At 42.0% G+C, this 13,771-nt stretch overlaps 1 protein-coding gene across 1 annotated transcript in view; it reads left to right on the top strand.

Annotated features, from left to right (window-relative positions):
- The window catches only part of LOC124551202 (E3 ubiquitin-protein ligase UHRF1-like), a 149,548-nt gene that overhangs the window by 101,493 nt on the left and 34,284 nt on the right, over positions 1-13,771 (top strand). The window contains exons 8-9 of the mRNA XM_047126193.1: positions 3,915-4,129; positions 8,613-8,753. Of these exons, the coding sequence (XP_046982149.1) occupies positions 3,915-4,129; positions 8,613-8,753 (356 nt within the window). The remainder of the gene's footprint in view (positions 1-3,914; positions 4,130-8,612; positions 8,754-13,771) is intronic.

The following is a 13,771-nucleotide window of genomic DNA, read 5'->3' on the forward strand; positions in this document are numbered from 1 at the left end:
TTAAACACATTAGCCCACAATGATACTTGTAAATGTGCTCGAGAACCCTCAAATGTGATGAACTGTGATAATTCCACCATTGTGTGACTTCGATATACAATGGGAAACGTTCAGAACTCCGGCGTATGGGTACCACATGCTCTATGCCATGGATGGCTATATGTGTGCATCTCTGCTTGCTCGTCAGCAATCTTCTCATGGACACCACCATACATTCCTACCCTGCATTGTTACTGGTGACGAGAAATATTGTCTTTACGCTAACGTAAGGAAAAGAAAGGAATGGTTAAGTCCAAACAAAGCAGCAACTCCCCGTACAAAGACCCGTGCACATCCACAAAAGGAAATGTTATGCATCTAGTAGAACAGTGACGGTGTGGTGTACTATGAATTGCTTCCCTCAGGTGTAACAATCACTGGTGACATTTATTTTCAATGACTGAGATGTCTCACAGATGCAGCCGAAGAACAATGGCCAGGAACACTGTAGGAAGTGATACTATCCCATTGATGCCACTCCATGAAAACACTTCCCCACATTCTGACAGACTGGCAAAAAATATTATATAGTCTGGTTGGGAAATCATCCCACACCCGTCTATTCATCTGACCTTACGCCTTCAGAAGTTCTCACCTTTTCTGCTCTCTGTCGAATAACCTTCAAGGAGCTTCCTCTCCGATTGAAAATGCACTCCAAATGTGGCTTCATGAATTCTGTGCTCTTAAACCATGTGATTTCTCCGGTTGCGGAATTGAAAAGTTTCCCAGCATTGGCGGACTGTTGTAAATAGTGAAGGAGAGAATATATTATGATGACTAAAGTCTCTGTTATGTCTATCTGTTGTATTTATTAATCATATGGAAAAATGCTACTAACTTGTGCACCAATCCAATAATTCCCTCAGAATCACCTAACTTAATGTGACTAAATTTTGTTACTGTTAGTTTACTTTTGTTTGTGTTCATCTCATAACTTATTTTAAAGAGAACAATGTGTCTACAATTGTGAATACAATTAGGCTTCATCTTCACAATTTATTAGCGAAATATGGAAATTTTTTGCTAGAACAGGACTTGAACTTAGCTTTTTTGCTTTACATGAGCTGTCACCTAAACCACTTCAGCTATCTGAGCACAACTCCCAGACAGGCCCAAACCTCCATACATCACCATGTGTCCACACCCTGCACTTGCACAGTTGATGTGTTTCCCACACGTAGAGTTACCATCATTGTGATACAAACTAACATACAGTCCCTCCTTAAAATCTCAGACCCTTTAAAAGAGCTAACACCGCAGTTCACAGAACTTCGTACCCCATTCAAACCACGCACTTCCACCTTTTACCTTCTTTCTAACATCCACAAACCCAATCACCTTTGACGTTCCATAGAAGCCGACTTCAGAGCACCCACTGAATGTATATCTACCTTAGTTGATCAACACGTGCAACCTGTACTACAAGGACTCTCCTCCTATATTAAAGACACCTACCACTTCCTAACTCATCTGAAATATGTGCCCGTTGCACTCCCATTACACACCTCGGTTGTCAATATTGATGGCACCTCACTCTGTACCAATGTTGCCCATGTACAACGTCTGTCCGCTGCTCAACATTACCTCAACCAGCACCCACCTGATTCCAAACCTACGACATCCTTCCTGCTCACCCTAATCAACTTTATACTTATGAACAACTTTTTTATCTTTGAGCAGCAAACTTACAAAAACATCAGGGGTCAACCGTGAGAACTAGAATAACTCCTTCCTATGGCAAATATTTCATGAGTCATTTGGAACGGTTTCCCTGGAATCCATAATCTTTCACCCACTGGTTTGTTGTAGATACATTGATGACATATTTGCCATGTGGAATCATGGTGAGGCTGACCTGTTAACATTTTTGGAATATCTAAATACATTCTTCCAATTAGAATCCGTGTGGTCCTGTTCTGAATCTCATGTCACTTTACCTGATGTTGACCACATCCTCACTGAGTGACAGCTGCATACTTTCGTTTACAGTAAACATACTAACAAACAACAATACTTACTTTTTGACAGTTGCCATCCTTTCTTTATCAAATGTTCCCTTACTGTACAGCCTTGGCATTCAAGGCAAACGTAGTTCTTCAGATGTATACTCTTTAGAGGAATACACCACCACTCTCACGTCAGCCTTCACTGGGTGTAATTACCCCACCAGCCTAGTTCAAAAGTGTATTTCCTGCTCATCACTTCTTATACTAGAACTGCTGACCCCTCCAAAAAAAAAAAACTTCATAGTACACCACTTATAACTTAGTATTATCCTGGTCTTGAATGTACTAAACAGCTACTTTGAAAAGAACATGACTTCCTAAAATCATGCCGTGAAATGGGGTCCATTCTGTCTGACATTTTGCTCACCGCACCTAGAAAAGCTTTTTGTGACTCCCCAATCTCCGCGGTATACTGGTCACACCTTTTGCTTCTTCTCCACCCATTTCCCTACCCTGTGGCTCCTTCCCCTTTGACCATCCCTGCTGTAAGACTTGCGCTATGCACCATCCTACCCCCACCTATACCAGCCCTGTAACTGGCAAAACATATACTATCAAAGGGAGAGCCACCTGTGAAACGACATGTTGTGTACCACTTGTTTTGTCAACACTATTCAGCTTTCCACATTGGTGTGACTACCACCAATTGTCGGTTAGGATGTACGGGCAAAGGTGGATGATCTATACAGGCACCACACAGTATCCTTTTGCAGAGCATGCTCTACAACGTGACAGTCATGACGTCAGTGTCTGTTTCACCAAATATGCCGTTGGGATTTCCCCCCCCCCCCCCCCCTCAGTCCCCCCCCCCACCTCCCCTCCTGTATCCATACCCCTTACCCCCTGTCCCCCACCCTGACACCAGTTTCCCAGAACTCTGCAGGTAGGAACTGGCATCACAGCATGTCGTTGGTCATTGTCATCCACCTGGACTAAACGTACATTTATTTCTTTTCAGCAGCTATTCCTTTTCTTCACTCCCTTTAGTTTTCTATGTCTTCAGTTTCTGATGTGTATTTTGCATCAGCCACCCTATTTCCCCTGTCTATCACGTATAATGCAATTAGCTTTCCGCTTTTCTTAACTCTTGCTCGATGTTTTTTCAGTAATCTCTGTCGTGCTTATTACCCTTATCTTCCACTTTTAAGCTCTGAGGTTCTCAAATCTCATCCAATGCAGTTCCCCAACAATCAGTCCTTCCTTCTCATCTCATATCGTAAGTCTCTCCTGACTCAGTTGCAGAAAAATCACCCAGAACTCTGTCTCCATTTCCCTTTTTTCTTTTATCCCTCTTCCTTCCTCTTCAACCCTTGTGTCTGAAGAAGGAGCTACTGGCCCCGAAAGCTTGCACATTTCCGTAACTTCTGTGAGTTTCCTCCTGCCACTACTGGGTGAGTAGATATTTTATCCATCCAATCATACTACATTTTCAGAAATTGATTATTTTAGTTGAAGACAGTGTTTGATGTAGTTCTGTAACTTTGTCAGTTTTTCATCATATATTGCCTTTTTGTTTTTCAAACAGTTGAGTGCTCTCAATTTTTGGACGTGTCAGTTTTATTGTACCTCAGTTTTGTTTTTGGTTTAAAGTCAAATAGTTTTGTCCCACACTTACAACATACTCAGTGTGTAGGGAATGATAACTATAGTAGTTCAGTTCCTTAAAACTACATAATCGATCCTTATATTCACACACTTACTGGATGTGGACACTGACACTCGCGTGTCACATCGTGACACTGGTTTCCTCACTATCAGAGCCTGTGACATTTATTTGCAACTGTAGTGATAATTTCTGTGTATATTGGAATTATTTTTCAAACAGTTGTGGTGTTATTTTTACTAATTCTGTCACTAACTGCACTGAAGGCATCTGAAGCAGGAGTTCATAGGCCACCTGTGGGCGGAATGCACGGACGCGAGGACATTGGTGCCTTCAGCATCGTGCTGAGCGGAGGCTACGAAGACGACGAGGACTTCGGAGACTGGTTTTGGTACACGGGTGCCGGCGGTCGGGACCTCTCCGGCAACAGGCGTACGACTAATAGGCAGACGTGTGATCAGACGTTCACACATACTAACAAGTAAGTCTTACTTTTCTTACATGTCACTTTTGCTGCTTGTGAGACAATTCTCTGCAATTTAAAATTTTCATGTGTGGCTTTCTTTTATTACCTATTCCCTCGTGGTCCTGTAAGAGCTTGTACAATCAAAGTAGTTTCTATTCGAGAAACTTTATTGGATGTCTACACAGCTGTACCTTAACAACCAATTTCCATTCATATTTATGACCATTTTCAAGTTATCTGTATCCACAGAAAATACTATTACAAAGAATGCTTTCATGTGTGCTACTGCTACGGCTGGAGGAGTACTTATATACTCTGCCAGCCACTGAAATTGCAACACAATGAAGACAGCATGCAACAAATGTCAAATTGGCACAGAGTGTACTACATGTTTGGATATGCAAATGATTGGCATTTTCAGTGCAACTGCACGAACTAGGGTAATGCCATCTACATTCTGTATTGTAATGAATTAAATGGTGCCTTTAACCTTGTGCTGCATCCCTGACAACGCCCCTGCAGCACGTGACCCCTGCCAACACAGCACCCGTGGCTGTGAGCTGCTTTCATGCTCCTACCTGCTTCCTCATGGAAGTGACAGTCCTCAGATGCTGACCATCCTTCGAGAATCTTCCAACTTCCATGTGATGGAATAATGTGGCAGGGCTACTTCTTCTGTTTAATCAGCTACCTGACAGCAGTATTTGTCCACCCTCTATCCTCCACCTCCCAATGGGGCCAGCCTGCCTCGTATTGGACTATGCCATTAGACGACAACGTGCCGATGACGTAGTAGAGCCAACACTGTCAATGGTTTGCCTGACTGCTCGGGCTCTTAGCACCCCTGCATTCTCGGGCGCTAATGACCGTAGCAGTTTTGCGCCCTAAAACCATTAAAAAAAAAAAAAAAAAAAAAAAAACACCCTGCATTCTCACTCCACCACAGGGCTACTTGCTGGGCCCAGCCACTTTCCCACACTTCAGCGCTCGCATTAAGTTGCCACAAGTCACTGAGGCCTGACACAGCCATCCATTCGTCCATCCTCTGGTTCAGAGTTTGGGACACTGAGTCACCTGCCATAATTTGGTAGTCTTTGCTGGGACAACAGAAGCCACCACAGATGTCCGCCGGGCCTCACACATCGTCAGCACGCACTTACTACGTGTAACTGCCGACACGTATGACACTGCAAGGACAGCTATATCGGCACATGCTGCATGCTGCGACAGTTTATTTTCTGCTCTCTCCGAGGTTGCAGAGACCAACACCTGTGGTCAAGAAGACTGAATAGTTATAAATACACAGTCCAGTCACATAAATGCGACCATCTTGTATGTTTGACATCAGTATGCAATAAGCACTCACAGACAGCAGGTGGCCGCACTAGCAGCGGATGACACACAAAGTATATCTGGTGGGGGGGGGGGGGGGATGCGGAAAACAGTGCAGTTGTTGTCATAATGTGGAAACAGAGCAATTTATCTGGTGCCCAGAAGGGCACAATCACTAGCTATTTGGCCAAGGATGGGAGTATTTCTGAAACAATCATGTTTGTAAACTGTTTGCATTCCGCAGTGATTAAAGCATATCGTGCGCTGCAAAAAGGTGCTATATGAAACTGGCCGTGAGGCAACTGCGGTTCACCGTGGGCCATAGATAATAGGGACGAATGACAACTGCGGAGGTGTGTACGGGCAAATAGATGTGCAACTGCTGAGCATCTCATCACCCAGATGAACCAAGGGGCTACCGAGAGTATTTCCTCAATGACCGTTCTGCGAACATTGGTGCGTATGGGTCTCTGCAGGAGGCGTCTAGTTCGTGCACCCTTGCTGACTGCTCCTCATTGGCAACAAAGGCTGGAGTTTTCACACCATTACTGCAACTGGATGTCCACAGAGTGGCGAAAGATGGCCCTTCCAGATAAATGACTTTTTATGCTCCATCAGACAGATGGCCGTCGGCATGTACCGGGTGAGGTGTCAGAAAGCAAATTCCCTGCAAGACTCATTGGAAGAGTTCAGGCCAGAAGAGGAAGTGTGATGGTCTAGGAAATATTTTATGTGGCATTCCTTGAGTAATGTTGCCAATCTGGAAGACACTATGGGTCGACACAAATATACACCTCTCCTTGGGGAGCATGTACACCAAGAGCTGCTAGCTACCCTAAAGCTTTCTAACATTTTTAAAACTGTTAAACAATCTTTCGTAAGTTAGCACCCATTTGGTCCAGTGACTTTGATATATTTTTCTTGTGAAAGAATACTTTGCAGCTTGTCGATTTATTTATTTTTTTTTTTTTTATTTATATTTATTTATTTTTTTTTTTTTTTACATTCAGATGTAAAAAAAGGCTATTGTGTGAAAGATTTTATTGGATTGTTATGCTTATGAGTGCTGTGTATCGTGTCTTCAATAGGGAATCATTGGCCAGTTTCATTACACACTTCTGCACATCTCCACATCTTGCTCATGTAACAAAAGCTTGCACCCACACACGTGCTCATCAATCAGACTCTGAAGGTGAAAATCACTTGGAGCTAGGTCAGTACTCCACCAGTTTGGGTTGTTTTCCCAGCTATATGAGAGCAGCCATTACCCCGATGCACAGTTACACTTTTTAAATCTTCCCTGTCCTTGTCTCACTTTTGGGTTTCAGTGCACGCAGCAGCTGTCATTATTTGCAATTAGACGTTTAGGAGAGTAACGAATCAGCAGTGAACCTTTTGTATCCCAAAACACTATCATCGTCAGCTGTCCTGAAGAAGCTTGCCTGCTGAGCCTTATTGCTGTAGGTGAAGGTGATGTTTCCTCATCACACTCTGCTGCCTGTCTTATGTTAACGTATCACTTCACAATAGTGATAAGTTTCTACCTGTACATGTACCAGTTTCTGGCAAGTGATGATCATTATCTGCACATAGAAATTTCATTAAGTGGGTAATAAATATGGATGTGCATTTGTGCAAAAATTTATTGATGTATGCATGAAATCAGAAAGCTGGATGCTACATTTCTATGAGATGGAGCAGCTTTGACTGGTGTTTTACAGCGATTTTGTCACATGCTGGCTCAGTGGTTGTTCCATGGATGTGCGTCCCCAATGCTTCGGAGAATGCTTAAGCTTGTGACAATAGAAGGATGAGATGTCAAGGGCACAACAGAAGAGTCACTCTGTCTTCATCCCTTGAAGTGGGAAGTCTGTTCAGTGTAATGAATGTTAATGTTTATCAACAGAAATGTGTTGGAAGAAGTGTTTCCTATGGCAATATTCAGTTAATATTTTACAGTGTTTCATGAAAAAACTGTGTCTCTTATTTTGTGGATTCGAGAGACTGAAGTTTTGAGACTCAAAATTTCAGTCCATGGAGATGAAGTCAGCAACAAGTATAAGCGTAGTACATACATACGGCAAAGCAAAAGGGGATCTCAGATGGTCATATTATGGTTTCTGTACCCATCTAACTACAAATTATGTGAGGCAAAACGCAGGTAATGTTGTGAACTGGCAAGACAGCCAATCCACAGTGACGGGTAACCGAAAGGCACGCGCTTAAACTCACGCAGGCTGGCGTGAGGTCTGAAACAGTACACGTAATGAATGCTATAAAGAAAAGTACGTAGCTTCTGGAATACTTAACTTTAATCCACAATTGGTGAACATTGGTCTTGTTACTGTACATGCTTCATTAGATACATAGCAAAGGATAAATGGCGCCTTGCTAGGTCGTAGCAATTGACTAAGCTGAAGGCTGTGCTAACTATCGTCTCGGCTAATGAGGGCGTAATTCTCAGCGAACCTTTCCTAGCAACGTCGGCTGTACAACTGGGGCGAGTGCTAGTAAGTCTCTCTAGACCTGTCGTGAGGCGGCGCTCGGTCTGCTATCACTGATAGTGGCGACAAGCTGGTCCGACGTATACTAGTGGACCGCGGCCGATTTAAAAGCTACCACCTAGCAAGTGTGGTGTCTGGCGGTGACACCACAGGTAACACCTCACTTACGGTCCGTAGTGGTGGACCCACCTGTCATCGATGGCTATTACGCCAACAAGTAAGTCTTCATCTTCGTCTTGAAAACCCTGTAAATGTGATTCTGATTTTTCCAAACGTTCCTATTTCTTTGCGTGCATGTTTGTATGAACAGACATTATTGACGAAAGACAGCCATCCGAAATAACTTTTAAATACAGTCACTGAACGCGAATAATTTGGCTTCATCTGTGTTAGGTATAGACGTACCACATACAGGTGACGTGAAAATTCGTGCTGGATCAAGATTTGAACCTGGATTTCCCACTTTCACAAACAGTCACCTTAATCATTAGGCTATCCGTGCATGCATATTTCTGAGAAACACATTTCCCAAAAGTTTACCTATGAGGTCTGTTTTGTTTAGGTGCTTGTCTATCACTCAAAACCTCAAAGCCTCAACTATAGAGTGAGTGGCTACTTTTGCATCCTCTTTGGTTTACATTACTTATAACTGTGTATTTCAGGGCTCTCGCACTTAATTGTAATACTGAACTGAGTGAAGAAGGAGGGAAAGCTGTCGACTGGCGAGCGGGGAAACCAGTACGTGTACTTCGAAGCTACAAGTTCAGGAAACGCTCCATATATGCTCCTGAGGAAGGCTTGCGGTAAGATATCTTCACATATTTATTTTACTATTTTGTGTAGTTTATTCGAGTTCCTTGGAACTGCCACTAAGTACTGTGCTATGGAGCATGTATAAAGATCAATTGAAGCCAATAACTTCTAACACTTCATCTTTCTTATAAAATTACTTGCGATATTCTGTTCTCTACGGATCCATCATTTCATGTTTCTATGTTCAGGTTACTTTATACGCATATTTTGGATAGAATCCCCTCTAATAAATATTAGAGCAGGCAGTTCTGAGATTTTGGATACCAAAGATGATTGTAGTATATTTTGTAGGTTCTGTAAAGGTGGAATGTAGGGCTTGCTCCAAATTTTGTTGTTGTTTTTTTATATGTGTTAAACACAAGTATTTCACTAAATCTATGACATGTATGACATGAAAATGATATTAATGATGTACAATCTCATGAACTTCAACCGCAATTGTAACTGATTGTCTAGAATACTGGCATAGTTATGAGAGACTGGGATTAGTATAATAGGAATTAAATGTGGGAGCAAGGCTATGTACAAAACAACAAAGGGAGCAATTCAAAACCATTAGAAAAAATTTGCGTGTTCCCCAAAATGTGATTATTCTAAGTGTGTAGTGGGACTGTGTTATAAGGAAGTATCATAGCACTGTGCGCATACCTGTGCGACCACAGGCATAAGGTAGAACATAGACTGTCTGACTCTGGATCACAGGGTCCCGGGTTCAATTCCCGGCCGGATTGGGGATTTTCTCTGTCCAGGGACTGTGTGTTTGTGTTGTCCACATCATTTCATAATAATAATAATAATAATAATAATAATCATCATCATCATTCGTGACAGTGGCTAAATTGAGCTGTGGAAAAGAAATTGGGACTTTGTATGGGCGCTGATGACCGCACGGTTGAGTGCCCCACAAACCAAACATAGACTGTCTGACAAAAATAGTGAAGAACCCAGATGGGAGGATGAAATGAAATAAAACTTCACAGGTTGAGAAGGTATGTGATTTTATTTCGATGATTAAAACTCAAGTGAAATACATAAAGAAATTGCCAGTATGAAACCACTTTTTAGTATGACATTACACCCCCTGTGACCCAGATGGACGCTCTGATCCAGTTGGAAAGGGTGTCGTGCTGCTTTTGTGTCTTCTCCTGAGGCAAGCTGGCCCACAACTGTCATAACTGGTCATCCGTATCATGAATATTGGCACTGGGATGTAGTTGAAATTCGAGCTGGACTCACACATTTTCTATTGGGGATAGATCAGAGGATCTTGCCAGCTATGGTAGCACATCCACATCATGGAGACAGTTCATAGAGACATGTGTCGTATACGGATGAGCATTGTCCTCTTGAAAAATGGCACCACGATACTGTCATATGAGACGTAACACATGAGAACACAGTATGCCCTTGTGTAAAGTATTTGTACCATCAGAGTTCCTTTAGTCATTGCATTACCAGCTGTGAACTAAAGTAAACCAGAATGCAGGCAATAACAGTGATGTGCTTTTCAAAAAAACCTTGGAGAAATCTGAGATTTTCCAGGTCGTCAACATTCTTGCAGACGATGCTGTCGAGTAGTGCAGAATCACGACTCATTGCTGTATACAATGTGACACTGTTGATCACCGGTCCGTGTTTCCTGGTCGTGACACCAGACACAGCCGTTTGATGTGCTTATGCTTGGGACGACAATTCCCTAGTCCTGCTGCTGCTGTTAATCTCCGGCCAGTGGTGTGTGTTGATACAGAATGTTGCAGGGAGTCAATCACTTGTTCTCAGAGGGCATATGCAGATGTGAAGGTTTTACGATGTGTGGTATGCTTGGTGCACAATACGGTATTCCTGCCCTGTGGCAGTGAGACATGGTCGATCGGAAATTTGATCACAATTATGCCTGCCCTCACACTTTTATGCAGGCTGACATCGGCCCACTACTACATCTAAATGCCCCACACATCTGGATCTTCCATTATTCGACCAGCTGGCCAAATGGAGACTTACAGTGAGGCCCCTTTCAGACTCTACCAGGTGCTGATAATGCTGTCTCACACAAGTACATGATATCTCTGTAGCCTTTCACAGTGATCACTCACAATATGATGCTCTTCTTGACCCTTATACAACCTACCAATCTGATAACAACACTAAACACGAACAACACTAATGCAGTCCATTGGCCCTCCTGCCTGTCAGAGAGTGATCTGCAACTCTAATCATTTACGTACCTGTCGACGGCATCTGAAAGTATAAAATTACTTTGACATCTGATTCACTTGTTTTTTCTGGAATGTATAAAAAAACTTAACAATGAATCATGAATTGAAATAAAATGTAGAAGTAAAGGCTTCCAAGTGTTGGGAGACACTGCACTCGCATTCTGGAAGTCAGCAATTCGAAACCTCAAACAGTTATCAGGAATTGGGTTTCCATATCTCCCTAAATTTATTAAAGTGAATGCTATGATGATTAGTTTGCAAAGAATATTCCTCCTTAACCACCTCCAGTCTGAACTTGTGCTTTGTGTGAAAGTTGTCAGTAACTCACAGTACAAAAGTAGCAGAAAACAGAGTCTGACTTACATATGGGAGATGTGTGAAATTGTAAAAGAGTGAAATGTGCTTGCAAGTGCTTGAAGAACAGCCTACTGCTCTGCACTGATTAATTACAAACCTTTCCAAAGGAGCCCTCTTGTGGAAAAATCATGAGGAGGAACAGTGAGGTTTAAAAATTTTTTGCTTGCATTGTTGCCTAAACACGCGACTTGTCTCTGTATAGACAATGCAAAATCTAAAAATTCCATAAATGAAGCAGGCAAAAGGAAATGTTTTTGAGCCAACACACTTTCTTCCATTACCAAATCGAAACCAACTCTAGTGTGTAGTGGAATTGTGCCATAACCCATAGCCTAGTTAATAATATTATCAGATAATCAAATGTCACAGAGTCTCTTGGAACACATTCACAGTAGTGAGACAAAGGTGCGATCATTTGGATCTCATTCTGCAACATCTTATGTCCCTTGCTAAGACAGGAGTCTGCCACTGCGCATTTCTCTGGCTGGAGTAAAGAAGTGTGCTGATGGTGTTCTACACATTGGTTCTGAATAGTACAGATTGTTTGGCCTTATAAGTCATCCCACAATGACAGCAGATTTTGTTTTATCCATGTTTCCTCAGTCTGAAGTCATCCTTTACCGATCCAAGGACAGCCCTAATCTTAGCAAGTGAGATGAATACACTTTTGATGTCATATCTTCTTAAAATTCTTGAAATTTTCGAGGTTCTACTCACAACAAAAGGTAGAAAAGCATCAGGTTTATGATTATCCTCTGGTGATTTCACTGGCAGCCTGAACTGAACACTATCGTCACATTCGTTTGCTCCAGCCAGAGTAATCCACAGTGGCAGAATGCTGTCTTAATGAGGGAAACAAGATGTTGTATAATGAGATGCAAATGATCATTCCTGTGTTCATGAGGAATCTGTTGAGACTCAATTATAAGATAATATTATTAATGGGAATAAGGGTTTCCCTTTAAGTAAGACATTGAATCCAATTTGTTCAATATTAAACAACAGTCTTCATTTCGACCAGAATATTCTTTTAATTATTGTTCTGCTAGCAACATATAATTTTGTCTATTTCTACTAGTTCATGGCGGTGCTGCATGTGTGTGCTTGGTGTGCAAGCCGCGGTCTATAAAGGAGCCACTGATTCTGTTAGAAACTCAGTTCCGGTGAGATTTTGCTTCAGCATACTCTCCTGAAGATGACGGACAGTTGGTCCATTGAAATATCGTGTCGAGATGGCTACAATATCCGGCTGCGTACCTGAGAAATGCATCCTCAGTCATTATGCCAGAAAGTCTACATAATCAATAACATCTTAGTTTCAAAACCTTCATATAGGTACTATTTGTATATGTCTCACAAGCTGCTTATGATGTTACAATTAAGGAGTGTAATTCATTAACACTCCAAGATCACTACTGTACCTCAGGTGCTAGCCAGCTAAAAACTTTGCAGGGAACAGTCGCTCGATCTCTGTTGGTGTTGTCCACATTCCAACTGAAGAGTGTAATTTCATATGCATTACTTGCGAAAAGTATACTGATTGAAAATGGTGTCTAGGGTGGGATATGTTTTGGAGTCTGAGCAGTGAGTGGTGAGGGTTTGCAGCTAACTTATTGATTCATTGATTGCCCCAAGAGTGTGTCCTGCTGCTGCCCTCCAAAGGTGCAGTCCAGTGGCCCATCAGGTTGCCACAGTTAATGGCCCAGGCTTCAGATTTATTGTTGGCTCCAGAAGAGTAGTATTATACATAAAAATTACAAAGAAATACAAATGCAAAAAGAAAATAAGATGAAATTGTAAACAGAAAGAAGTAAAATCCTGAGTAAAAACTAGCTTTTAAGCTGCTTATAAAGTAACTATCAGAGAGAGTCATCATTTCAATTCTTGCCCTCATGGATGACTTGTTCTGTCTAGATACAGTGCATACCTACTAGTAGTCATTCCTATCCTGTGCCACTTGCATATATAGTGATGGAAAAAATCTGTACAAGCCCTAATTTCTCGTGTCTTAGCTTCGTGGTCCTTGTGCGAAATGTACATTGGCAACAGTGGAATCATTATGTAGTTGGTTTCAAATGCCAGTTCTATAAATTTACAAAATTGTGCCTTGTGAAAAGCGCGTTGTCTTCCTTCCAGGGATTCCCATTTGAGTTGACAAAGCACCTCCGTAATACTTGCGTGCTTATCAAACCTACTGGTAACAAATCTAGCAGCATACCTTTGAATTGCTTTTATGTCTTCATTTAATTCGACCTGCTGAGGATCCCAAACACTCGAACAATACCCACGAATGGGTTGCACTAGCAATCTGTACACTGTCTCCTTTATGAATGTGTTACACTTCCCCAAAATTCTTCAAATAAAACGACGTCGAGCGTATGCCTTTACTACTACCAACGTAATGTGCTCATCCAATTTCATATCCTTTTGCTTCT

Source organism: Schistocerca americana, chromosome 9 (genome assembly GCF_021461395.2).
Source record: "Schistocerca americana isolate TAMUIC-IGC-003095 chromosome 9, iqSchAmer2.1, whole genome shotgun sequence".
NCBI lineage: Eukaryota > Metazoa > Arthropoda > Insecta > Orthoptera > Acrididae > Schistocerca > Schistocerca americana.